The sequence below is a fragment of the Raphanus sativus genome, chromosome 9 (assembly GCF_000801105.2).
Source record: "Raphanus sativus cultivar WK10039 chromosome 9, ASM80110v3, whole genome shotgun sequence".
Classification (NCBI taxonomy): Eukaryota; Viridiplantae; Streptophyta; class Magnoliopsida; order Brassicales; family Brassicaceae; genus Raphanus; species Raphanus sativus.
Genome location: NC_079519.1, coordinates 25,173,890 through 25,199,753, shown reverse-complemented (window position 1 = coordinate 25,199,753; position 25,864 = coordinate 25,173,890). Strand labels below are relative to the sequence as shown.

The following is a 25,864-nucleotide window of genomic DNA, read 5'->3' as shown; positions in this document are numbered from 1 at the left end:
TAGGGCTGGGCATATTTCCCGGTACCGAAAAACCGAACCGGTAATTAACCGAAAAATCGGGTTTCGGGTCGGATTCAGGTATAGAAAAATACCCGATTGGATACAGTTTAAAATTTGATCGGATACCGGGTCGGTTACGGGTTATACCCGGGATCCGTATGGATATCCGACAGATCTGACTTTTACCTTTACCTTAGTTAATGCACCCACCCACGCCATAGACATTCTCTATTTCCAAAACCCAATCTTCTCTTGATACCCGTAATCGCCGTTTCTTCTTGCCGACATAGAAGACGACCTTTGCGATTTCAGATGGTTTAATCTGCTTATTAAAGAGCAGAGTTGCAGTAGAGATGGATATCAGACACAAATCTCAAATTCAGTCTCTCCCTCTTGCTTCTGAGTCATCGAGAAACATATCTCAAGTAAGATTGTGTTTCTGTTTTCTTCTTCTGATCAATTCTTTTTCACTTATAACATCTCTCTTACTTGAAATTGATTTGTTTAGTAGAGTTGGGATTGAAATCAATTTTTGAAATCGATTTGTCATGTAGAGTTATCATTGTAGTTCTTTGTGTTCTCCTTTTGTTCAACTCTTATGATCTTATTGATGTTCTTTATTTTTTTTTCAGATGGATTCTTCACCATTGCCGATTAACAACGACTCTGAGAGAGAGAATGGAACTGAGAATGGGGTTCAAGAAACTCAAGAGGAGATAGCAAGCCGTGATAAGAATGGAAAAAGGAAGGTTTGTTCAGGCGGTGGTTCTGAACCAGCTACAAAGAAGCAGCCAAGCACAAGATCTGATGTCTGGGAACAATACACAAGAACTAAGGATGATCGTGACAAGTGCAGATGCAACCATTGTCAGCATATCTTCGGCTGTGCGTCTTCAAAAGGAACATCTAACCTTAGGAAGCATCTACTTTCGTGTAAGTCTCACTTGGCGTGGAAGCAGAGCCAAAGTCCTGGTTCAACTGTGATTACCAACGATGGAGGTCTGACGGATGCTAAAGTTTCTGAAGCCGTGTTTAGAGAGGCGACTAATGAGCTGCTAGTTTTGGGTGAGTTGCCTCTGTCTTTCACCGAAAGTGTTGCTTGGAGACACTTTTGTGATCGTGCTGCTCTCTACAAACCTCATTCAAGAAGGACTGCAACAAGGGACATTGTGCAGATGTATGTGAGGAAGAAGGAGGCTCTGAAGAATTGGTTTAAGGTCAGTAAGCAGAGGGTGTCACTTACCACAGACATCTGGACAGCACATGCTACAGGGGCAAGCTACATGGTGGTTACGGCTCATTTTGTTGATGATACTTGGCAGTTAAGGAAGCTTATCATCGGGTTTAAGCATGTCTGTGATCACAGAGGCCAGACGATTGCTACTGTTCTTCTTGAATGTTTGGCGTAATGGTCTATACAGAAGGTGTTCACTATCACTGTTGACAATGCAACAGCCAACACATCCGCCCTGAGAACGTTTCAGAGTGAATTCATCTTGCTTGGTCCAGAAGCATTGGTAATGGAAGGCAACTTCCTGCATATGCGGTGTGCAGCTCACATTATCAACCTGATTGTGAGAGATGGCTTCCAAGATATTGATGGGAATGTGGAGGCCATACGTAATGCGGTGCAGTATGTGAGGTCTTCTACTCAGAGGCAGAAGTCATTTGAGTTGCGAGTTGATTCGGGAAAGATGAGTCGAGGCAGCTTACCTTTGGACATCAAAACGAGGTGGAATTCTACCTATCTCATGCTTCAGAGAGCTATCAAGTTCAAGGTGGCGTTTGATAAAATGGAAATGGAAGACAGGCTCTACAATGACTACTTCAATGAAGTTGAGAATGGGAACAAAAGGATAGGACCTCCTGCGACTGTTGATTGGAATGCAGTGGAGAGGTTAGTGAAGTTCCTTGTCATCTTCTACAACTCTACGCTTGTTGTCTCAGCTTCCACAACAGTATGTTCTCATAAGTGCTATGGTGAGATAGTCACTATAGAGAGCAATCTGAGCAGGCTAAGTACGAGTTTGGATAGGGAGTTGAGAACCAAGGCTGATGGGATGAGGGCAAAGTTTGACAAGTATTGGGGAGGCATGAAGTATTTCAACAAGATGGTAATTGTTGCTTCTGTCTTTGATCCGACGAAGAAAATGCAGTTTGCGAAGCTGTGTTTTGAGAAGCTCTACGGCAAAGAAACACCTGAGGCTAAGGCGATGTATCAGTCGGTTCACACTCTCTTGACTGATATGTTCAAGGAGTACAATCTTCGCTTGAGGAGAGATGCAACTGGTGGACAATCATCTCAGTCTACTCAAGCATCGTCATCAAATGTACAAGATCAAGATCAAGAGTTAGGTGAAAACATGGAAGACTCGATGGATTTGGTCGATGATCTCTGTTATGAGAGGATGGACTTTGCGTATACTGAATTGGTTGCTGAGATAGGAGTAGAAGATGCAAGGGATGAGCTAGAGCTGTATTTGAAAGAGAAGGTAGAGAATCCTAAAAACTTTCTTGGAACAGAGTATGATGTGTTATCATGGTGGAGGCTGAACTGTCACAAGTATCCCATCTTAGCAGAGATGGCCAAAGACGTACTTGCAATGCAAGTTTCCTCTGTTGCAGCTGAGAGTGCTTTCAGCACCAGTGGTCGACTTGTTGATCCATTTCGGAGTTGCTTGTCGCACTTCATGATTGAGGTGTTGATGTGCACAGAGCAATGGCTCAAGGCTGATATCAATCTGTTTGAGAAACGTGTTACCAATGCTCAAATGCTAGCTGAGGTTGAGCTACATGACAAGCTAGAGAAAGGTACATACTAAATTCTCTTCTTTCTTCTTTTAAATTTCTTTCTGGTCTTACATGTCTTAAGTAGTAATTGAATCTTGTGATATTTGTAGAGTTTGATACTCTCAACCTGTCCTAGAAGTCGTCTTAGGCAACGTGAGATGAAGGGGAAGTGAAGTAGAAGGTGGTCCGAAGACTGAAGTTGTTAGAAGTTGTGTTGTTGTTGCTTGCTTTATTGTTTCTCGGCTGCTATCATTTTTTCAAATCATATGATATGCTTGTTTTCATTAGGAGATTAAACCTTGGATTGGTATGCTTGTTTTTATTTTGGAGATTGAACTTATGTTATTGAGTTGTAATGTTATTGAACTTATGTTATGTTATGTTATTTCGGTTTTATTAATTGTTATAATTCATTCGGTTATTTTGGATTTTTTCGGTTTTATCGGGTCAAATGGTTTGTTATATATTAAGAACCGAACCGAATTCGTTGAATTTTCGTTGAATTTTGGATACTTCGGATGTAACCGGAACCGATCCGGAACCGACATGTACCGAACCGTATCCGAACCGAAATTTTAAATTATCCGAACGGTACCATTTTCACTAGAACCGAAATATCCGAAAACCGAAAGAACCGACCCGGACCCGAACCGGTTATCCGAATGCCCAGGCCTAAATATCACCATGACTATTAACTCATATACATTCTTTTGTAAATACTTACTTTAGTATCAACTTATATATCATATTACTAGGTGATTTTCCCGTGTTCATGGACGGACATAAATATTTATAAAATAAATATACTATAAAAATTTATTGCTATATACTTTAATTTTAAAATTAATTTATAATTTTATGCATAATTTATATTAATAATATTACATTACTTTAACTAGAAATTTGATTTTAGATATATTATATCTAGTCGATTTAGTTATCATTTAGGTATATTAGATTGCATTTATTTCTCTGAATTCATCCATAATATTTTTATTCTAAATATATTAAAATTTTGATTAATTTTCTTATTTGCATTTAAGTTGGTTGTTGTCTTATGTATTTTTCATAGGCTCATCTTCTTCTCTTCACCATATATGTCTCTTTCTTTTCTCAGGATTAAGCATATCAATATTCAACAGTAGTCTCTCTAATCATCAAGATGAACCCTCAGGTGGATTATCCTTTTCCTAATTACTATATGCTTACATATTTATACTACCAACCCTAATCTACTATTACATACCACACAACCCATATGATCTGGGGTTAATAATTTCTGACCCAGTGACTTGTTGTCTTACACACAAAACCTTTGACTTTTCTTCTCTTTTTTTTTTCTTTATGTCCATGTAATTTCTGTGTATTTGTGATGCATGCTCTCATCATCTTCTCTTCACCATCAATGTCTCAGGATTAAGCATTATAAGATCAATTTCCAACATTAGTTTCCTTGATCCCCAAGATGAACCCTCTGGTGGATTATCTTCCACATTCGTGCAGAAGCTTCCCCAATTCAAAACGTCCAAACCATTCAGACCGGACGGAAGCGAATGCGTTGTTTGCCTTGATGGATTCAGAAAGGGACGATGGTGTCGGAGACTTCCCGGTTGCGGACACGTGTTCCATAGGAAGTGTGTGGACACTTGGTTCCTCAGAGCTGCTACTTGCCCAACATGTCGAGCTAGGGTTGGGTTGACGGCGGAAGATGCACAACAAGAAGGATTGCAGAAGAGATGATTGGGTCTTGGATAGTGTTTTGGTTTTAGAAGTAGTAGTTTGCTAGCAGGGCCGGCTCTGGGCTAAAACCCGTAAAGCTTGGGCTTTAGGCGCCAAAATATAGATATAATTTAGGGGCGCCAAAAATGTGCAATAAAGTCTTGTAGGCATAGTGGTTTGAGTGCTGCAAATGTTGGTTAGTGATTACAGGTTCGAACCTTATGATTGCTTTCTCCTTTGGTAATATCTGAAAAATCCGACTAATTTTGATTCCCTTATTAACAATCTTATTTTCCATTGTTTATATATTTATCAAATGCTATAGCCAGCCATATAAGAACAAAAAAAATCAACTAAAAAACCTAATTTCTTTTTTCTAAATAGCAGCCATTTACCACATACAATTAATTTTCTTAGAGTTTCAACTAGGCATAGTTTTAATAATTTCTGGATTGTCTTCTTGCATAGTCGATCTTCACAGTTTTATTATCCTACTCATGTATGTGTCTTCTCTTTCTACTTGTTATTTTCAATTTTACCCAAATATTTTTTTTCTTTATCTTAAAAACAAAGAACAAATATGAACTTTTCTTGTTGGGTTTAATTTCACTGTAGTGCTCTTATTCACTTTTAACTCTGTAAGTAATTGTGAGGTTATTCTAATTTTCAATGAATTTGTAGAAAGTGTTGCTGGAAAGAAAATAAGAACTCAGCTAAGGTTAACGCAGACAAAAGTTTAAGAATCATTACTTTATCTATTAGATCAATTTGTATTTTCTTACTGCAAAAAACAATGTTGGATTTTTTTTTAAAGAACTCTTGTTAGAGGGCAGCAATTCTTTGATTTGCTTTAGGCGCCATGGAACCATTAGAACTGTTTGCTAGATTCTTAAATGCACTGTTTGCTAGATTCTTAAATGCTCTTTTAGTAGAATAGATTTATTCATCATATTCTTCACTCAATATGGCATCATTTAGAACTGCAAATCAAATCCATTACAATGATTATATACAAGAAAACACAAGAAAGATTTTGAAACCATTTTGTTTACTCTTATCGATCAAATAACTAGTTGATTGCGAAATATATTTAATTTTCACATTAGTGAGAATGTTCAAGAAAGATTGTGGAGTTTATCAAGTTTCATGTGGTAACAAAATTCATGCTGCTTGATTCCAGGCAAAATGAATTGTTAGTGAAAAGGCGTCAAAGATTATAAATGGTTCTTTAGATGGGGTAACCAATATCATACCTATTTATATTGATTTCGTGCTGTTAGAGTGTATGTAATAATGATACCTATCGTGTGATTTCTGATTGATAGAAGATCCTGAATTGTTAGCTCAGTCAATCAAAGATGTTGTTGGGAAGACTTTAAAGTTTAGTGTTACCATTGAAAAAGATACACGCCTTCATGGAGAAATTTCAAGGTCTTAAAGATTTGGTCTATGAAGAATTTAGCATTGGTTGAACCTCAGTCGGATACTATATGACATCAAGGTAAACTACACTACTCTGCGGTGGGTGACGTGGTATATAATAATTTTGGTCACACTTATCCATGTCTAAGTTAAAATCACCTAGGATTTTGATAACTAAATAAATTTGTTTAGTCCATAATTAACAACATCTTCTATACATTACAAAGATTGTAGATTGTATTAAAAACAAAAATCATAGAGTTTTTTTATGTTTTTAATGTAATCTACAATCTTTATAATGCATTAAAAACAAAAATTATAGTAAATGAGATTGTAGGGCGAATCCAAGAAAAACTCACTTTAGCTTGTTCCTTTTTAAAAAATTATTGAATCTGATTAACTAAATATTATTGATTGGTGAATTTACAAGTTCACCACTTAAATTAAATTCAAAAAACTCAAAAAACATATAAAATAAAATGTTATAAATGAAATAATTTTACAATTTCGAAACGTGGATTAAAATCTAATAATTTTTAAATAAAGAAATTATATGTGGCTCCACCGCTGAATAATTGGTTTTTGTCAAAATAATTCTTTTCCCCAAAAAGAAATAAACTAAAATACAATTTATCTTCTCCAAGTATTTTATAAGGAGAACTCTTTTATACAAGAGCTAAACAATTTACGAACTTAGATTTTAGAAAACAGAAGACCTAATGGCTCAGCCGCTGAAGCAGCTTCCGCAGGAACTGGAGGAAAACATACTCTCTCGTCTTCCACCGCGATCTCTCGTTAGATTCAGAGCTGTGTGTCAACGTTGGAACGGTCTTTTCAACGACAAGAGTTTCGTCAACGACCACTTCTCCTGCTCTCGTCCCGGATTCCTCTTCCTCGGCAGTCCCAAAAACTATTCGATAGACATCATGAATGCCAACAGCATCGATCCCACAATACAGCTGTGTGAGCTACCCTTCTCCGCTATGCCTTGTCAAGATATACATTACCGTTGCACAACCATCAAGGCTTGCGACGAGCTCTTGCTTTTTAACAATGGTATTTGAACGGTTATTCAGCTCTCTGGAATCCGTGGTTGAGACAGTTTAAACTGATCGAGAAGAACGGTACAAAGTTTCATTGTTGCGGCTTAGGATACGAGATTACTGGTGGTAGAAGCAATAAAGTTCACAAGATTTTGGGTTCCTTTGATTGTGTCCCTGCGGAAGAGTACACGAGAGTTGCTATCTACGAGTGTGCGTCTCACGTGTTTAAACATATAGACTTACCTCAAAACAAGTGGCTCATGTTTGGAGCTAAAGAGAATGTGTCCTTAAATGGAAATCTCTTTTGGCTTTCTCGTGAGGCCGAGACTAATGAGTACTTCATCCGAAGCTTTGATTTCTCTGTGGCTACTTTCAAACCTTTTTGTCTCCTTCCGTGTAAGAAGGACGGCGACGAATATCGCGATGCACTTCTTCTCCAGGTTTTTAAGGGAGATCGTTTGTCGTTGCTAAAGCAAAACTGCGTAACGAGGAAGATTGAGATTTGGGTAACGAATAAGGTAGTTAGAAGAGAGGAGGAAGTGGTGGTGTGGACAAAAATGATGAGTTTGCTGACAACTAACTTTCCGAGGCTACTTAAACAGGTTTATAGGAAGAGTTACTTCGTCTATGACAAGACTCTCTTTGTGTGCTGTTTCGAAAAGTCAACTTCTGTGCCTTGCATCTACATTGTCAGGGAAGATCTGTGTAAGCGGATTCGTATAGATTCAGGGCTTTTCCAGTGTTGTCACTGTGTTTACACTCCCAGTTTAATCCCGGTTCCTTAATTTATAGACACGATGGAGTGTATTGCAACTCTAGTTTTGTAAAACTTTTGTTTTAGTTTTTTTTCCTGTCTTTTTTTTTTCTTGGGCTCTTTTTGTTTTGTCAGGAACCTGAATGGATTTTGCAAGGTCTAAGTCTAATAAAAACCTGCAAATAAACAGATTTTATATATGTTATGGATGATACATAGTCCATATGAGTCTGTACAAGTCAATGACAAAAAAAAATATATGTTATGGATAATATATATAGAACAGTTCATTTGGAAATTTGTTGGAATTTCAAGTTGTTCTGAGTTGATAAAATACTAGATGAGCTTAATTTGCTGGAATTTCAAATTGTTTTGAGTTGATAAATCTCAGATTCAAAGTAAAGAGGAAAGCTGGACCAAGAAGACAAAATTCTTGAGGCGCAAAAGCAAAGTAAGATCAGCAGCTTTGAAAGAGCGGAGACTGCTTGGTAAGTTAATCATATTTATTCATTGACAATATAATTAAAAGTTAAAACTACTAATTCTTGTGTAGTGGAATTTGTAACTGATGTCTCCAGTGTTTACTTCATATTTGAATTGCATGCTCTTACTGCGTCTTCTCCAACTTCACCAGTATTTTCCAGCTTCACTTGTCAAACTCCCATATCACTCCTCCATCCTCTGCAAACACACATGTTCACAATTTTACTAGTAACCTAACTGTGCCATGTACACCATAACAACACAAATACAATGAAAAATAAACTCAATGTTACATGCCCTTGATGATTAATTACCTATCATCACAATTATGCCTTTTAATCTCTCACACATCTTGATTCTAAGCTATCACCCACAATCATATATCTATATTCCCCGGCCAAAGATATCAAGAACTGACCTGATTACAACACGTATAGCATCATCAAACAAAAGGAATCTTTGTTTATCTCATTGCTACTCAAACTATGTTCATTTCCTCCAGAAATAAAACAAGATTCAAGAAAAAGGAAGGGAACCTTTGACTTTGTTGTTGATCCAAGCCTCGATAAGCATAGCAGCACCAATCCCACCGAGGACAAAGCTTCCATAGAAGGAAAGAGGCTTAGGCCAAGGCTTCCTAGGGAGGAAGTAAGCTTCGTACTTCTCCTCAAGTCCCCTCGGGATAGCTCTACTCACCATTTTAGCTCCCGAGCTTGGCTTCTCCTTAATTCGTCTGATTCTCACTCCCCCATTCTTCTCCTTTCCATGGATCCTTCGCCTCTTGGCTTCCCATCTGCATTTAGAGAGACTTACCGGTGAGATCTTAGGGTTTAAGAACGACGTAGGTTCGACGAGAAACGATGATACGTTTAGATCAGATTTATATCCGAACCGTTGGTTTAAAACGAAGAGGATTGAAGGACAGAGTTGATTTCACATCATATAAGATCAAACGATAACCAAATAATTTGATTGTCAGAAAAAGTGATCAAGCAAAATATTATGTGTATTAATGAGTTACTAGATTTTTTTTTTTTGCTGGATATTTTTCGGTTTAATTGTTTTGGTATCAAAACAACAATGATGTTTTTATTCATAATTTAACATCTGAACGTAAACATTTGAATTTGAACGTCTATAAGTTATTTTTTATAAAATACATAATATTTTAATATATATTAAAATTTTGAAAAAGTATTTATTAATTAAACATGTATGAGTGTATGACTATGCTAAGACTAAGCTAAAGAAAATGTTGCTAGTTTGCTACCCATCACTCTATTGCATTAGAGATTATCTGGTACAATGTATGACTATGTTAAGGCTAAGCTAAAAACTAAACAAATAATAAATACCATAGAAGTCCAAAGTTTCATATATCACAATTTGAAAAGCTGTAACAACTTTGATATACGGTCCGTACCTAGAGACATGGTGGCCGGCCTAAACTTGTAACCTATCAGTTTGCATTAATTAACTAGTAATGTAGTTGTCGTGTTACAAATCCAAATTCGAGAGTGAGTGTGATGCAAAAAGGGGTGGGAGAGAGCATTTTAGAAAGCTTCACACAACTTATATAACACTTGTACTTCAATGGAAGATGATTGATCTCTCAAGAACCAAAAAAAGGGTCAAAGCTTTTCAATAATGGAGATGAAATAAGGTCAACAAACTTGAACAGTTGTTACAAACAAACAAAACAAAAGACAGAGAGAAAGAAATAGTCCCCACACCTAACTGATGAAACATAACAAAACACTTTTTGTCAATCCACCAATGTTAAGCGTACATTAGTTTTTTTTTTTTTAACATTTTAAAGTCAAACCTTCAAGGATTTAGCTGCCTTACTGCCTCTCTCTGTGATTGAATATTGCAAATATTTTTGATTACGTGGTAACATTTGCAGCCTCACCACGTAAATGGTTCAAAGACGTGTGTAGTGACTATGCATCTCTCATGCTGATGTTCAGGCTATTTCTCATTGTTCGTCTCCCGATACCAGCATTGCCCTTTTGCATCATCGCAACAAATTCTCCATAGTCAATCCGTCCATCCTGTAACAAAGAAAAAACCCATAACGTTTTTATCAGCATGAAGAGACAAAAACATTGATCAAAAACATGTCAAGAGACAAATCTTTACATTGTCTTGATCAACTTCTTTGATTACATCTTCAAGAAAAACATCGGTCATCCCATGTTCCACGCAAGATTGTTGCAGCTCATCAATGGTGATGTAACCACTTCCATCTTTATCAAAGTACTGAAACGCAGAGACAAGATGCTCTTCTCTGTCTAGCTTATTCAGATGGATCGTCGCTGCAATAAACTCACTGTAATCTATTGTACCGCTGTTATCCACGTCAGCCTAAGACACAACAACATAACTATGGTCACTGTCTGTCTATATATTCCCCAAAAAAAAAAACATAGGATGAATTTTTACCGCTTCCATAAGATCTTGGATCTCAGTGTCTTTCAAAGTAGAGCCATATCTTCTCAGTCCAGCTTTGAGTTCATCAAAAGTGATTGCACCGCTGTTATCAGTATCCATTGCCTCAAACATTGCTCTTAAACCCGCGATCTCTTCTTCTGACAGGCTCTCAGCTATCACCTGATTAATTAACCACATTAAGTAAATATATATGAGTTCATCATGCTCATATGAATGTGGAAGATGAAGTCTCCAAAATACAAAACTCACCTTTAAAGCCATCTTCTTTAATTTATTCATTGCAGAAAACTGTTTGAGACGAGACAAAACAGCCGGATCAAGAGCTCTATCTGGTGCAACTCCGTTCTCACAGATCCATGGATGACCTAAAAACAAAAGATATATATACAGTCTTACGCACAGAAAAATGTAAAACCCACTTTTGGAAGAACAAATGATTTACGTACGCATAACTTCATGAGCTGTCAAGCGTTCAGAGGGATTAGAGCATAACATCTTCCTGATCAGATCTTTAGCACTGTCGGATATCACAGGCCACGGGTCTGACTCAAAGTCTATATCTCCTTTCAAGACAGCATCAAATATTCCTTGTTGTGTTTCTGATTCCCAAAAAGAAAAAGAACACAAAACCAAAAATTAGGAAACCTCTCACCTATGGCGTTAAGAGAAAACACATTTGACGCATACCTGCCCAAAAAGGAGGGACACCGCTTAGTAGAATATAGAGTATAACACCAGCAGTCCACACATCAGCTTCAGGACCATAATGTTTAAGAAGAACCTCAGGAGCAACATAGTATGGACTTCCTACAACATCCTTAAATATTTGGCCTGGAAAAAATTTAGAGTAAGAGATTACATTAAGATTCAGAACAAAGAGAGGCTCAAATATTTAACCACATATAAGCAGACACCAAGATTTTTCATCTAATATTAAAACATACTATCGACTTCACTACAACCAAATCAAACTTATTCCGGTCTGACCCAGACCACCTTAAGTTTGCGTAATAAAATGATGTCGTTAAAAAAAAACAAATGAAGTTTTCCTAAGAAGCTTTGATACTAGATTATATATAACACATTACCTGGTTTGAAGAAAACAGAGAGACCAAAATCAATGGCTTTAAGAGAGAAATCATCATCCTTATTAACCAACAAGAAATTCTCAGGCTTCAAGTCTCTATGCATGACACCAAGCGAATGACAAGCCTCAACAACACCGACAACGATCTTGGTCAGCTCAGCAGCTTTCCTCTCGGTGTAATGACCTCTCTGAATAATCCTATCAAACAACTCACCACCAGCACAAACCTCCATCACAATGTGAACATACAAAGGGTCCTCATAAGCTCCTTTGATGGTAACAATGTTCTTGTGACCAGCCAAATGGTGCATTATCTGAATCTCCCTCCTAACGTCCTCAACATCTTCCTTAGATATCAACTTACGCTTGGATATAGACTTGCAAGCATAGTCAACACCCGTTGCAACCTCGGTGCAAAGATACGTGGTCCCGAATTGTCCTTGTCCTAACTTACGGCTCAAGGTGTAAAGATCGCGGATGTTAGGAGTCTTGTGACCGAGAACATAGTAGGCTTGGTTGTCCATGTTACGTCGCATAAAAGGTTCTTTCACAGGAAGCACAAGAACAGGACTCTTGTTGTTGTTGTTGTTGTCTTCTTTAGGGAAGTCTTGTTCTGTGGTCGGGGAATGAACGGAGGAAACGTGGGTGATGGTTATGGAATTCTCCTCGGGCAGATTGTTATTGCCCTCGTAGGTTTTGTCCTTGAAAGAACCACGGCATGAATTGCCCATGAAACAATGGTAAGCAAACCAAAAAAAACAAGCCTGAAAACTTTCTATTCACAACGTTCACTTTCTTCTTCTCCTCATCCAATGATCACTGACGGAGAAAAGAAAAATAGATAAGAAAACCAAATCAAATCAAACCAGAAAAGCAATTTTTTTTAAAGAAAAAAGTATAGAACTTTGAATTAAATCAGATAAAACCCACATGAGATCAAGAATCAGAAATCATAAGTTTTTGTAATTTAATCAAGAAAAGAAACAAAAAAAAAGACAAGAGCTCCTGAAAAGTCGCATCTATAAAATGTTCATCGACCATTTACACAAGAAAAAGACAATGAATGAGGATTCTGTAATAAAAGAAACATAGAGAAAAAAAAAACAGAGGATCTTGTACCAGAATAGCAGAAGAACAGCTAGGAGACGAAGAAATGGATTAGGATTTAGGATTATGATCAAAGTCAAATGATAACAGAAAAAAAAAAGTTTCTTTCGTTCTTTATTTATATATACGTGTGTGTAGCTGTTTGTGGTTGGGTAATAGGATGCGTTGAATCATCAAACAGAGCATAGAAGATTCATTCTTTGTGGATTTGTTGTGATGACGATGAATAAGAGAAAGATCTTAGTTCTCATCACCTAGACGCGGTTTCTTCTCACCTTCTTCGTTCGTTTCCCACTTTAATTATTAATTTAATCATCTCTTTTTTACTTGTCTCATGATAGTTGCAAATGGTTAATTTTGTAATCATTTAATTAGGATTAACTTTTTTTTTAAATAGAAGTGATTATAGACCAAACGTTATACTAGTCGTTACTTGTAAGTGTTGGGATGTGCTTATAATGGTTAACTACAAAAAGAAAATTATTATTAGATGTTAGTAAATAGTTAAGAGTTTATTTATGGCTTCTATTAACAGAATAAACTGTATTGACAACTAATTGATTTTTAAGAGAATATTAAGTTTATTAAGTTGACTTTTCACATTAGTTCATGAAGATTGCACTTTTGTTTTTCCAACTCTCTAGTAGCAGCTAAGAGTTAATGTGAAATGTATCATCATTTTTCTTACAAGGACAAAGACGTGAGTCATGTCACTTTCGGTCAGAGATTATAAAGATCGCAGCCTAGAATTGTCTCCGCACGTGGTGCCAATTTAAAAGTTTTGTTGTTTGCGCTAAACAATTTCCTTTTGTCAATCCTTTTTCGGAAGTAAAACAGATACTTGCTTTTAATCACTAAATTGGTAGACATCAGACTGTAATGAATACAAAAAATATTCACAATATTAAGATTAATATTGCTAAGACCCATTGTTTTGTTGTTCTTGCTTTTTCTTTTCAGGTTGGAGAAATGCTGATTAACTGTTTATTTGGAAAATACGTTTATATATGTTTCATGCAGTTCTGAATCTTCATGTGTTTCACGGTTCCACAGTAAAGCTATTGAGCAATCAAAAAAGGATAATCAGTCTTCTTTTCTGTTCAGACAAGATGGTGCCTAGCATCATCACAAAAATAAATCATACACTTACCTTTTTGAGTTTTAACTCAATCAGTTGTAGATTGTAGTTTCTGTCTACAGCAAAAATGTCGTTCAATAGCACTTTACTTACAATCCAAATCCAGCGGTTGAACAGACGCATTTGAAGGGATAAAGACTCAAAGATGACTTCTAAGTGACAGCCTAGCCACAGTAAGTCTTAGATAAAGAGCTTACCCAGCAAGACCTTCATCTCGTACTTTTATAGCTTCAAAGGACATAAGGTTCTACAAAAATGGTGAGGTACCACCCATCAACTTGGTATAACAAATGTTCAACAAAAATGTAAAGGGACTTTTTAATTAGAATTGTTGATTAACAGAATCATAAAATTTGTACTTTTTTAAGAACTTTGGAAGTTGATCATAAAGTGTAAAGCATTTGACTGATTAAAGCAAGATTAACCGTTTACATTTTCAGCTTCCTTATCGTGTTCTTGTATGCTTATGCTTCACTGATCAAATTATCAGTTGCAAACAGCTCTCTTGTATCTTCTTGATTAGGAGACCGATCCTATAACACAAGACCTGATTGTGACAATGTCACTTACACCCGGCAGCTCGATCTGCTTTGCAAACAGGTCCCTCAATATATTTACAAAATCGATACAAGTTCAGTACTTCCACTAAGTAAAATGCCATGGAGAAAGAACCAATCTTAACTAAACTCACAGATCACCAATTCATTCGAAACACAGGAGAGCTACAACAGTTTTATTTGAAATCACAGACTCCTACACCACTGAACACCGTATCAAACGTCCCATCAAGCCCACAATGACCTATCTAATCAATGTGTCAGAGAACAGTGTCTCATAGATCTTTGTGGGATACAAAGTTCAAAGTTTGGAATCTTTTATTATCCATCTGCAACAACTTATACAGAGGAAGGAAGAACTACTCCAAATCTCATAATTTTTTTCAAAACATCAGCAAATCACCTGGAGATGCTACTGACAAGCCTAGCACCAACCTTATCAAGCTTCTTCACAGACGCAACAGACTTCAAGTTTCCACCTCTCATAAACGCTTCCACCATCCTCTCCCCGATCTCCTCCCCTTTCTCCGCCGCATCAATCACCGCCACCGCCGTCGGTCCAGCCCCACTGATCGTACACCCAAACGCCCCAGCTTCCAAAGCCGCCTTCTTCACCGCCTCCATCCCGGGAATCAACGGAGCCCTCGTCGGCTCCACCACTTTATCCGACGACAGAGCCTTCCCGAGCATCGCCGCGTCTCCCTCCAGCACCGCCGCCACCAGAGCAGCCGCCTGGCTACTGTTCCACACGTGGTGAACCATGGGAATCTCCGTAGGCAAAGCAGCTCTCATCTTCTTGGTCGGAGCTTCGAACTCGGGGCTCACCAGGACGAAGAAGAGCTCTTTATCCTCCGGGAACCTCAGCTGCTTCAGATCAAGCGGCTCGTAGCTCCTTATCAGAACAAAACCGCCCATGATCGCCGGGGCGATGTTATCGGCGTGATAACCGGAGACTTTCGCCTCCGACTCCAAACCGGCTAAAACCAACGCCTCCTTCCCTAGCTTCCGGCCAAAGATCTCGTTGACCGCCACGGCCGCCGCCGCGGCGCTCGCCGCGCTGGAACCAAGACCGCTCCCTAAAGGAAGACCCTTGTGCAGATCCAGAGACAGCCCGACCGATCTGATCCCCAGCATCTTCATCGTGGCGATGGCGGCGATCCCGGCGCAGTTCCGGAGAGGGTTCGAGCTGAGTTTGGTCGTTGTTCCGGTGATCTCGGAGATGGAGACCTCGCCGGCGCGGACGGAGGGGTCGACGCGGAGAGTCACGTGGTCGCCGAGGCCGTCGACGGCGCATCCTAGGAAATCGAAGCCCGGTCCTAGGTTGGCGACGGTGGCCGGGGCGAAGGTTTTGACGGAGGTGAAAACGGGCTCCGGTTCGACGGCGACGAGGGTTTGGACGGAGGCTCTGCATCGGAAGAAGAAGGAGGGTTTGGTGGAGAGGGGAGGAGGCGATGGTTTCGATTTGGGGGGGAAATAGGAGATGGGTTTGGAGGGAGAGTGGAAGCAGAGAGTCGCCATTGATGAGAACACAGAGGTTAGGTCAGTGAGGTTAAAACGTAAGAGGGAGAATGATGAACAAACAAACGTGGCCACCTAACCTAATGTGTTCTGTATTTTTTTTTTTAGTGTTTGATTATTATTTTGAAAGTGGAGTGTGAGATCAGATTCAGATATGTCTGACATTGAAATTAACGGCTTAACCACGAAAACTTCTTAACCGAATTGAACCGGATCGGAGAGCTTGTCCACTTTTACGCCGACTTTAGATGGATGTCCTCCGTTTGCAATCCACATGCGGTCTCTCGGAATATTTCACAAAGAAAAATCAAGAGTGCATCTGGGTAGCAAACAGTGGCAACCTACTCTGTCCAATATTTGAAGAAACCAAAGCTCTAAGGCATCTCCAGGAGAAATAATGATGAATGGTTAAAGCTCTAAACACTATCGACATTTTCCATTCATTCCTGACCAGTGAAACAATGTTTAACCACAACACCTCTAAACCGAGCTCAACCGGACTGGAAAAGCTTTTTTTTTTTAAAGCTTGTATACCACTTTTTGTCTGTCTTACAACTTACAAGTAGTTCTGAAGCTAAAGTTTATGCTTTAGTTTGAACTTTGAGTGATTAGTAATTGTATATCCAATCTGCATCTAGGAAAACAAATAACATTTTGTTTATAAATGAGGTGTGTTAAAATGTATATATCATAAGAACACCCTTCTTCTTTTCTTTCTTCATATTGGTCTAGATGAGCCACTACTATTCGCATTTACAGAAAGATTGATTCCTTTTCTTGGATCCTTCTTCATTTTCATCTAACATATGCTAGAAAAGATCGCAACAATTTGAAACGAGAACTTTCTGGTGAAGGTGTAGCTTTTTCTTAAAAGATGGTCAAGTAAACAGATTCCAGATGCTGTTTTGCAAAAGTAATTTATATGCTTATATTTGCCAAATTAATTTAATTTACATATATTTATTTTCTTAGTATATATGTTTAGAATCGACCATCCAGGTTTCGCAGCGTCAAACCTTATTCCAGGAGCGAACAAATTTAGTTTTTTTTTTAGGTAAAAAAGAAATAGATTAAAATCGACTAGACGCGAATGTATGGGTGCTATAGCGTGGGTGTACGGCTAACAGACACACTCAAGAGTATCAAAACCAAAAACTATATCTGAACTACAAAACTTAGGTATCACAAATCTTTCAATACCTGCAATGTTTTTACTTGACAATACCTGTAGTGATATCAAAACTTAAATGCTACTCTTTTGATATCACTCAGCATTTGCCCTCCTCTTGAGGAAGGTTGAATGTCCACCCTGGAAAATCTGAATCCTCAAACAGAGATGTTGGAACCGCTTTGTAGAAGGCTAATGGAACTTGTTTTACCCTTCTTCGAATCTGCACATGTCCCCCCCACAGTTAGTTTGTCTATTATACACGGAGACCAAAAGTCTTTTAAGTGATGGCTAATAATTACCTCGTCCCCGAAGATGGTGGCATATGAACCAGAGCTGAAATCTTCTATTTTCATCTCAGTGGTTTTCGCTCTGATTGTTAGATCAGTTTCCAGCGATGAAACAAACCTACACCAACACAAGAAAAAGAGAGATAGCATAGAGTGTGATGATGCAATGTAAAAAACAAAAAAAAAAACTTTAATTATGTTATCGTCTGGTGACTAAAATATACCTTGAAACAGGTGGGCAGTAATGGTGGCGCAATGTGTCAATCTCCCATAGGGAACTTTCTGTTAGCAAATAACGAAAATACAATCACTATTCTTAAGGAAATAACCTCACAGGAAGAAAGCAATGTCAAAATACTTACTCATGGCACCAGTTTTCTTGAGATCAGTTTCCTGGTTGTTGAAATAGTCGATACCAAGCTTCTTGTTGGTCTTTGGCCTGCTGCTCTCTTTGTCTTCGTCAGCCTCTGAATTGGCTTCATTGGCGTTTTCAACGGGTTCCTGCACAAGAATGATCAGTCCCATGCTTTCTAAACTTCTTTTGTTCAGTCGTGAGGGACAATCATCTAGAAGTAAGTTACTTTTCATACCTGATGAACAAGATGGTTGATTGTAGGATGTCTACGCAACAGGTTGTAGATCAAAGCCGTTATGACAAGCGATCCCGAGGGAGGAACAGAGAGTGACAATCTGCTAAGTTTCTTTGCGAACGAAGCTGCCAGATATGCTGGAAGCAATGATGACTTAAGGCAAGCATCAAGAAGCTGCAGAAAGCGTTTCAGATATAGAGGGAAGGATACGGATTATATAATTCAATGGTAAACTCTAGTCAGGCAATACCTGAAGAAATCTTGCTCGGTGCTTGGCAACAAAGACGGAAGGAACCAGTAACGCATAGAGTTTTTCATAAAAGTTTGGATATTCTAGACCATGCTCGGTCATGAGGATGAAGAGGCTGCTTAGAGCCATTACACTGACAACTCCTCCGATATCATATGATTTTGTTAGGAAGTCGCTGTGTATTGTGAAACATATATATATATATATATATAAGCGATTATCAACGAAGGAAACAATATGGAGAAGAGAAGAACAACAAAAGCTTTGGTAAATATGCCCCACCACAACATTGCAGGATTAGACAGATGGGGAATGACTGTCTGGTGAATACTAGCAAGAACCTGATCAATCACCAAGATTGCATATTTATTTAGTAAGTTTATACCAGACAAAGGGTTAGTTGTGAGAGAGTAAACAAGCTGACCTCCTTGTAAACGTCAAGGGGAAGAGGCAGTCTGAGAAAAGAGATCCATGCTTTGGTGAACTTCAGCTTCATCCTCTTGGCAATTGTAGTCGGAGAAAGAAGCTACAGTTTTTTTTTTTGACAGAATCAAAATTAACAAGCAAAAAAAAAGGATTCAGCAAGTTTTAGCAAAACTTGCAAATGGGAAAAAACTCACATTGCTGTCTTGATCCTTGCTCTTTTTCTTCTTCTTATCTTTGGGTTGCTCACTACTACTTTCATCTGATAATACCGATCAACCCTTATTAGCAAATCTAAACACAGATGGCGACTGTCTTTTCAGCAAAATTTGAAACAGTTAGTTGAGAGAGGGAAATAGTCACCTGAACCACTCCACATCTCATGGTCAGACTTTTCAGCTTGTTTCTGAGGTGGTGGAGTTCGAGATAAAACTTGATAGATCTTGCGAATAGAGAGCTCCAGGCTACATTTAAAAAAAAAAAAATCCAGATCATCAACCACACAATAACAGAAAAAGAACAACGAAAAAGTTACATTCAAACAGTCTGGACGAAACTGATACTAACCTGTCTTTCGGTTCATTCTCAGTCTCACTATTTTCATTCACGGTTCTGTCAGCTACAAACGGCCAAAACAATATCAGTTACACACACACAAAAGCAAAAAAAAAAAACCAAAGAGGAAGCGCACCAGAAACAGCGGAGGCTTCCAGAGTTTTCACAAACTTTTCCATGCTGATGTATGTAAAATATCTGTAGCATAAAAAAGGATAAGTAAGAGTCAATTCCCAAATGAGCAAACAACAAAATGCTAAGCAAAGGGTTATCAACAACATACCGGACATCAATGTACTTGAAGTAGTTTGAGTTAAGTATATCCAAGAATATATCAGCATCAACTGCAGAATGAATCTACAGAGAACAAACAACAATACTAAAAGCATTAGAAAGAACAAACTTTCACATTGATTATAAATGTCTGGGAAGGAAACTTACAATAGCATTAAGTATCCTATGGTAGATGGAAGAGTGAAATCTTCCAGCATTCAGAAGCTTTACAAACTCCATCAACGTGCCCAAAACAATATCCTAAAACAAAAAAAAAAACAATTCATCGTTAAAGGACACATGAAACGACGTAGTTTCACAAGCAATGAGAGTTACCCACCCTTAGAGTATCTTCCGACTGTTGGGAGACGAGAACATCGAGGAGAAGCTTCACGAACTCGTCGAACTTCGATCTCAGCCAAGCTCTGAAGACGACTTCAGGGTCACCATCGACTTCATCAGCCGTCTTGGTCTTTGAAGACGAATCGTCTTCTTCTTCTTCTCCGGAACGAGGGCGTTTCGTTGAGGAAGGAGGAGGTGGTGAGGGAGGAAGCTGAGAGAGGAGAGGGGTGAAGAAGGACTGGAGGGAGAGGAGGGATTCCACGACGAACTGCGGCGGAGATGAAGGAGAGATGAAGGAGAGGAGGAGGGGGAGGTTGTTGATGTGAGATCGAGATGAGAGTAGGTCGGAGCCTAGTGACTTGAGCTCTTTCAATGTGTAGGTTTCTTTCTTCTTCGAGAGGATTGACGCCATTGTTGAGCTCTCTCTCTCTCTCTGTAGTTCGTTCGTGGCGGAGGCAAACGACGGAAGAAGGGTTTAGGAAGGGGAGAGAGGCACAAGGTTAAAACCTAACGATGTGATTGCAGCAACACGACGTCGTATATGGTTCTTAATAAACAATTAATCATATATGGGGACCGAAAAGTCTGAATATAAACATTTGAGCCCAATATTTTATTTATTTACATTTACAGCTTAAATATGAATCTCGTGTGTGAGCGAGCTTTCGGATACGTACCTGGTCGGATGCAGATCATGTGTTTTGGATTTTTGAGTTTTCAATGGAAAGACTTAATTTCATCCCCTATAGTGAACCTTTAAATTCACCACACCATTTATGATCAATAAAAATGACACGTAGATAATTAAATAAAATATATTAAATTTATTTTAAAATAGTTAAAAAAGAATAATGATAATTTTAAACCACAAATCTTAATTTTTAAATCTTAAATATTAATTTCTAAATCCAAACTCTATACCCTAAATCAAAATTATATACCTTAAACCCAAATTTTAAACCCTAAACTCAAACCATAAATCTTAAATCTAAATCAAGTACCCTAAACCTAAATCGTAGACCCTAAACCTAAATCGTAGACCCTAAACCCAAACCTTATACCCTAAACCCAAATTCTATACCATAAACTCAAATCGTAAACCCTAAACCCAAACCGTATATCCTAAACCCAAATCCTATACCTTAAATCCAAACCGTAAACCCTAAAATTTAAATTTAAATTTAGAGTTTACGGTTTGGGTTTAAGATATATGATTTGTGTTTAGGGTATACAATTTGGGTCTAGAATTTGGGTTTAGGGTCTAGGATTTGGATTTAGGGTATTGAATTTAAATTTAAGGTTTATGGTTTGAGTTTAGGGTCTAAAATTTGGGTTTAAGATATAGGATTTTGGTTTAGGGTATAGAGTTTGGATTTAGAAATTAATATTTAGGGTCTAAAAATTAAGTTTTGTGGTTTAGAATTGTCATTATTCTTTTTAACTATTTCAAAATAAATTTAATATGTTTTATTTAATTATTTATATGTCATTTTCATTGGTCATAAATGGTATGGTGAATTTAAAAGTTCACTATAGAAAATGAACCTAAGTCTTGTTCGTTTTCAATTAGACCTACGCGTTTTGTTTTCGATTTGGTTAAGTAGTTTTTAGGCTCTATAGCTATAGGAATTGTCTCGTCATTTATGAAATTTGATTCAATTTGATTATTTTGGGTTTCGGTCATGTACCAATGTTAGGATTTAGGAACCAGCTTATAAATTCTTGGTTTCAATTAGGCTATGGTGTAATTCAAAATTTTCAGATAATTTTGGATAACTCAAATAATAATCAGAAAGAAAAGAAAACATAAGCGATTCCATAATAGTAGGGGACGAAATGAAAGTAACTTAAACTATTTTTTTTATTAAATATCAAATAATTCAAATAAATTTAAATATTTCGACCGAGTTTCAGTTTATTTGGATTTCCAATAATAATTTGAAATATTCCAGATATTAACGTTCTTATGTATTTTTTATACATAGCCGTTTTCAACATTGTTGTCTTCACACATTCTAATAGCATGAATTCTGAATATTCAACATAACTATATTGCACATATTATAAAGCATCAATTTAAGTTTTATGAACATGATTATTAATTGTTGATTACAATTCTATAAATATGTAATAGTTTTTATATGATTTTCTAAAACAATTTAAGAAATACAAATATTTGAAAACATAAAAACTATTAAATTTATAGAAATTATAAATTCAAGCTTAAATCTACAAATACATGAAAGAATATAACAATAAAACTCCAGAACCAAATATATAGTAGTTAGCTAGATGATTATTGAACTAATAAATATCTCCTAAATAAAAGGTACTTCCTCCATTTCATAAAGAGTGTCACTTAGACACTTTTCACACATATTAAGAAATTCATTAAAATGTATTTATATTTTCATTAATATCACATATCTAACCAATTGTATTTTAGATAAATAGTTTTATTTATAAAATCAATGCATTTTGCAATTAATTTTGAGCTAAAAGATTGTATAAATTGCATTGGTATTATAGAATAATATTTTTTGTGAAACAAGAAAAATGAGTTAAAATGATATTTAATATGAAACAGAAGGAGTATAAAAAATGTCTTTTAACCAAAAACTTAGCATAAATGGTCGAGCTGGTAATTATTTCAAACAGATAGTGACTTGTTGAAAAGTAAAATAAAGTCTGAAAAAAGGTGGCCATGGAAACTTTTTTTTTCTTTTTTTTTTAAGTTGACTTGACCTTAAACTAAACATTTTCTCACCGCTTTCTTCCTTAAAATCTTGCACCCAACATTCTCGAGACTCAGTCTTCTCTTCCCTCTCTCAATGGCATGGTAACACCGTAACCACTTGCTTGTGCTTCTCTTCTTCTCCATAATTTAGTCAGAGGTGGGAGAAGAGAAGGAAAAGAAATATAGTGGAATTGGAAAAAAATTAAAGTTATCTTTTATTCTTTTTTTTGTCAAGTCATTCACACCCAATCCCAAACGTACGTGTCCAATCTCTATCCTTGCCTGCTCTGTCTTTTCTTGTAAAGCACTATGTTTTTACATTCACACGCTATTTTTTCTTTCTCGTTGACTTTCTGTAAAGTGTATGATTGTATATACAGAAGATACTTGTAAAAAGAGGTAGAAAGTGTTAAGCTTTTTATTTTGTTTAGGTATGGGGCTTTGCTGGTCTTCTCCATCTAAATCTCCTTCAACAAGAACAACAACAACAACACCTACCTCTACTGGTAATATCAGTTCAGGTTCGTCCTCCTACTTTCTCTGCCTATCTTTTGAGTTATCTTATTCAACTCCCCCATATGGGTTTCACTTTAACTTGTGTAATACGTTGCGATTCCTCTGCAAAAACCAGTGTTTGTTACATCCCTTGTATGGTTAAGCCTTGGTCAAAAGATGAAACCTTTTCCTTTCCTCCTTCTATTACCAAACTTGCGTTCTCTCTGTTTCTGATCTGTTTTTGTCTTGGATGGTTCTAATTGCAACAGGTCCTTTTAAGTCAACGACTACGGGAACATCAAGAAGTACCATATCTAACTTTAGTGGGTTCTCTGGGGCAAGTGGGGAAGATGGTTACCCTGAAGAAGGTCAAATACTTCCCAATCCAAACTTGAGGATATTCAGCCTCGCGGAACTTAGAGCTTCAACGAGGAACTTCAAGTCTGAGAATGTTCTTGGAGAGGGAGGGTTTGGGAAAGTCTTTAAAGGATGGCTTGAAGAGAAAGGCCCCGGGAGTCACAGCACTGGAACTGTGATTGCTGTCAAGAAACTCAACTCTGAAAGCTTCCAAGGATTTGAGGAATGGCAAGTGAGTATAATGTCCAACTTATCAAATGAGTAGTTTGTTTAGTGGGTTGATTGTTTCTTTTGTTTCTGTGTTAGTGTGAGGTGAATTTTCTTGGGAGGATTTATCATCCGAACCTCGTGAAGCTGTTGGGGTACTGCTTGGAAGGTGATGACTTGCTTCTTGTGTATGAGTATATGCAGAAAGGAAGCTTAGAGAATCATCTCTTCAGAAGTAATAACCATCTTTCTTTTTTTTTACTTGAGTCATCTTTTTTACATGATCTATAACTGCGTTATCTGCTTCTGTTTTTTTCTAGAGGGTTCTGTTGTTCAGCCGCTCTCATGGGAGATAAGGCTTAAGATCGCAATAGGAGCAGCTAAAGGCTTAGCGTTTCTACACGCATCAGAGAAGCAAGTAATCTATAGAGACTTCAAAGCTTCAAACATTCTACTTGATGGTGTAAGTAAAAATATATAATATGATATAAGCAAAATTAATCATCAAAGCGTGGAGTGAGTTTTTAACTTGTTTGATATTGTTGCAGTCATATAACGCAAAGCTATCAGATTTTGGATTGGCAAAGTTAGGTCCTTCCGCGAGTCAATCTCACATCACAACACGAGTGATGGGTACACAAGGTTATGCAGCTCCAGAGTATGTTGCTACAGGTACCAACCCATACAGTTTCTTGATTTTTTTTTTTTTTTTTTTGGTTTTGGAGGAAAAGCTTTGAACATGTTTTTGGTTCTGGACCAGGTCATTTGTATGTAAAGAGCGACAATTACGGGTTTGGTGTCGTTTTAGCTGAGATCTTGACTGGTTTACGTGCGCTTGATCCTCTCCGTCCTACGGGACAGCAAAATCTAACTGATTGGATCAAGCCTCACTTGTCTGAAAGAAAAAAGCTGAGGAGAATAATGGACCCTCGTCTAGAAGGAAAGTACCCTTTCAAATCTGCTTTCCGGGTGGCTCAACTGGCTCTGAAATGCCTTGAAACGGAACAAAAGAACCGTCCATCGATGAAAGAAGTGGTGGAATCGCTCGAACTCGTAGTTTCTGCCAATGAGAAACCGTTGGAACGAAGGACTGCTAGAGCTTCCCCTAGTATAGGTCACCAACAAAGCCATTACCGCCGAGAGCAACTGTCTTCGTTTCAACCGAGGCAAACCGTGTCTCGAGCTCACTAGTGTTGTTTTGAACTCACGAAATTCTTTCAACCTCTCTCTCTCTCTGGTTTTGTATTCGTTTGAGATAAATAGAAAACTATTCGTGTGTTTATACTACTACATGTAATCAGAAGACAAGACAAAGCATATGTTGTAAGTTGTAACTAGTAAATGTGTTGTGTTTGTGTTGTGTCTTGTGTGTTTTGTAATTTGGTTAAAACCCATGGATTATAGAGTGAGTTAGATATTAAGGCACATTCGACTTTGGAGCACATTCTGGAGAAATGATGTGGATTTTTGACCGTTTTGCCATTCGGCGAGTAACCGCAAATAATGACTTTAGGTATATAATTAACTAAGGTCTTGTTTTTCTTCGACAACAATAAACTACTCTATCGTGATTCCACCGGTTCAGAAAACTAAACCGAAAGTATCGAGTCGACATATAACATAGCTGATGATGAACTCCTTACCCCATGAGCAAGCTTGTCCGCCATTATGTTTTGCGCCCTTAGAATATGTTGGATCTTAAAATTATGGAAGAAAGTCTTACTTCGGCGAAATTCCTCCATATGCGTAGTAAATGCTGGTTATTCTTCGGGTGAGAACACTATCTTCACCAATTGAGAACAATCTGTCGCAAAAACCACATCTGAGAACTGCAAGGTCTTCATGCACTCCATTGCCCAAATCAGCGCTTCACATTCTGCGTGTAAAGGAGATAGATTACGTCGGAGATTCATTGCCCCCATCATCTTGTCCTCTGAATCTGTCGTTCGGTAATACCACCCCTGTCTAGTAAATACATCTTGTTCCTTCCAAGATCCATCGACATAACATACCCTGGTTGATCCCAAAGTTTACCAATCGGTAGGTGACTGAATATTTCCACGAGTATCTGGTATCAATAATTGTGCCTTTGTCCATAGTGTTTC

At 37.6% G+C, this 25,864-nt stretch overlaps 5 protein-coding genes and 1 pseudogene across 5 annotated transcripts; 2 read left to right on the top strand and 4 right to left on the bottom strand.

Annotated features, from left to right (window-relative positions):
* Positions 1-6,650: 6,650 nt before the first annotated feature.
* LOC108825113 (F-box protein At3g17710-like) lies at positions 6,651-7,759 on the top strand. The gene is made up of 2 exons (XM_056994924.1): positions 6,651-6,894; positions 7,008-7,759. Exons 1-2 carry the CDS (start codon positions 6,651-6,653, stop codon positions 7,757-7,759), a joined length of 996 nt encoding a protein of 331 aa, XP_056850904.1.
* Positions 7,760-8,075: 316 nt separating this feature from the next.
* LOC108826253 (uncharacterized) lies at positions 8,076-9,090 on the bottom strand (annotated as a pseudogene).
* A 748-nt stretch (positions 9,091-9,838) lies between these two features.
* On the bottom strand, positions 9,839-13,138 carry LOC108828752 (calcium-dependent protein kinase 6). The gene is made up of 8 exons (XM_018602525.2): positions 12,872-13,138; positions 11,754-12,571; positions 11,353-11,496; positions 11,112-11,264; positions 10,915-11,030; positions 10,657-10,824; positions 10,354-10,578; positions 9,839-10,265 (listed from the first exon to the last, which is right to left on the bottom strand). The coding sequence occupies exons 2-8, from the start codon at positions 12,481-12,483 to the stop codon at positions 10,155-10,157; spliced, it is 1,647 nt and encodes a 548-aa protein (XP_018458027.2). The 5' UTR covers positions 12,484-12,571; positions 12,872-13,138; the 3' UTR covers positions 9,839-10,154.
* Positions 13,139-14,674: 1,536 nt separating this feature from the next.
* LOC108828453 (homoserine kinase) lies at positions 14,675-16,250 on the bottom strand. Its single transcript, XM_018602158.2, has one exon. It carries the CDS (start codon positions 16,070-16,072, stop codon positions 14,954-14,956), a length of 1,119 nt encoding a protein of 372 aa, XP_018457660.1. The 5' UTR covers positions 16,073-16,250; the 3' UTR covers positions 14,675-14,953.
* An 888-nt stretch (positions 16,251-17,138) lies between these two features.
* LOC108823973 (protein NUCLEOLAR COMPLEX ASSOCIATED 4) lies at positions 17,139-20,502 on the bottom strand. Its single transcript, XM_018597291.2, has 15 exons — positions 19,962-20,502; positions 19,790-19,882; positions 19,632-19,705; positions 19,485-19,546; positions 19,361-19,412; positions 19,157-19,257; positions 18,991-19,055; positions 18,795-18,896; positions 18,653-18,711; positions 18,371-18,545; positions 18,121-18,294; positions 17,893-18,031; positions 17,755-17,812; positions 17,543-17,648; positions 17,139-17,463 (listed from the first exon to the last, which is right to left on the bottom strand). The coding sequence occupies exons 1-15, from the start codon at positions 20,373-20,375 to the stop codon at positions 17,341-17,343; spliced, it is 1,797 nt and encodes a 598-aa protein (XP_018452793.2). The 5' UTR covers positions 20,376-20,502; the 3' UTR covers positions 17,139-17,340.
* A 2,262-nt stretch (positions 20,503-22,764) lies between these two features.
* Positions 22,765-25,119, top strand: LOC108823930 (probable serine/threonine-protein kinase PIX13). Its single transcript, XM_018597245.2, has 7 exons — positions 22,765-22,957; positions 23,132-23,221; positions 23,465-23,784; positions 23,859-23,994; positions 24,080-24,222; positions 24,308-24,431; positions 24,520-25,119. Exons 2-7 carry the CDS (start codon positions 23,134-23,136, stop codon positions 24,948-24,950), a joined length of 1,242 nt encoding a protein of 413 aa, XP_018452747.1. The 5' UTR covers positions 22,765-22,957; positions 23,132-23,133; the 3' UTR covers positions 24,951-25,119.
* The last annotated feature ends 745 nt before the right edge of the window (positions 25,120-25,864 follow it).

What these genes read in the sequence shown, in the direction of transcription:
- LOC108825113 (XM_056994924.1), top strand. Translation starts at nt 6,651, where the DNA reads ATGGCTCAGCCGCTGAAGCAGCTTCCGCAGGAACTGGAGGAAAACATA. An exon ending in CGATCCCACAATACAGCTGT is followed by an intron (nt 6,895 to 7,007) that starts GTGAGCTACCCT and finishes ACGGTTATTCAG; the next exon opens with CTCTCTGGAATCCGTGGTTG.
- LOC108828752 (XM_018602525.2), bottom strand. Translation starts at nt 12,483, where the DNA reads ATGGGCAATTCATGCCGTGGTTCTTTCAAGGACAAAACCTACGAGGGC. An exon ending in CTCTGTTTTCTTCAAACCAG is followed by an intron (nt 11,497 to 11,753) that starts GTAATGTGTTAT and finishes AATTTTTTCCAG; the next exon opens with GCCAAATATTTAAGGATGTT. An exon ending in AAGAAGTTGATCAAGACAAT is followed by an intron (nt 10,266 to 10,353) that starts GTAAAGATTTGT and finishes TCTTTGTTACAG; the next exon opens with GATGGACGGATTGACTATGG.
- LOC108828453 (XM_018602158.2), bottom strand. Translation starts at nt 16,072, where the DNA reads ATGGCGACTCTCTGCTTCCACTCTCCCTCCAAACCCATCTCCTATTTC.
- LOC108823973 (XM_018597291.2), bottom strand. Translation starts at nt 20,375, where the DNA reads ATGGCGTCAATCCTCTCGAAGAAGAAAGAAACCTACACATTGAAAGAG. An exon ending in ATAGGATACTTAATGCTATT is followed by an intron (nt 19,706 to 19,789) that starts GTAAGTTTCCTT and finishes TGTTCTCTGTAG; the next exon opens with ATTCATTCTGCAGTTGATGC. An exon ending in TCAACCATCTTGTTCATCAG is followed by an intron (nt 18,032 to 18,120) that starts GTATGAAAAGTA and finishes ATTCTTGTGCAG; the next exon opens with GAACCCGTTGAAAACGCCAA.
- LOC108823930 (XM_018597245.2), top strand. Translation starts at nt 23,134, where the DNA reads ATGGGGCTTTGCTGGTCTTCTCCATCTAAATCTCCTTCAACAAGAACA. An exon ending in AGAGAATCATCTCTTCAGAA is followed by an intron (nt 23,995 to 24,079) that starts GTAATAACCATC and finishes GTTTTTTTCTAG; the next exon opens with AGGGTTCTGTTGTTCAGCCG. An exon ending in TCCAGAGTATGTTGCTACAG is followed by an intron (nt 24,432 to 24,519) that starts GTACCAACCCAT and finishes GTTCTGGACCAG; the next exon opens with GTCATTTGTATGTAAAGAGC.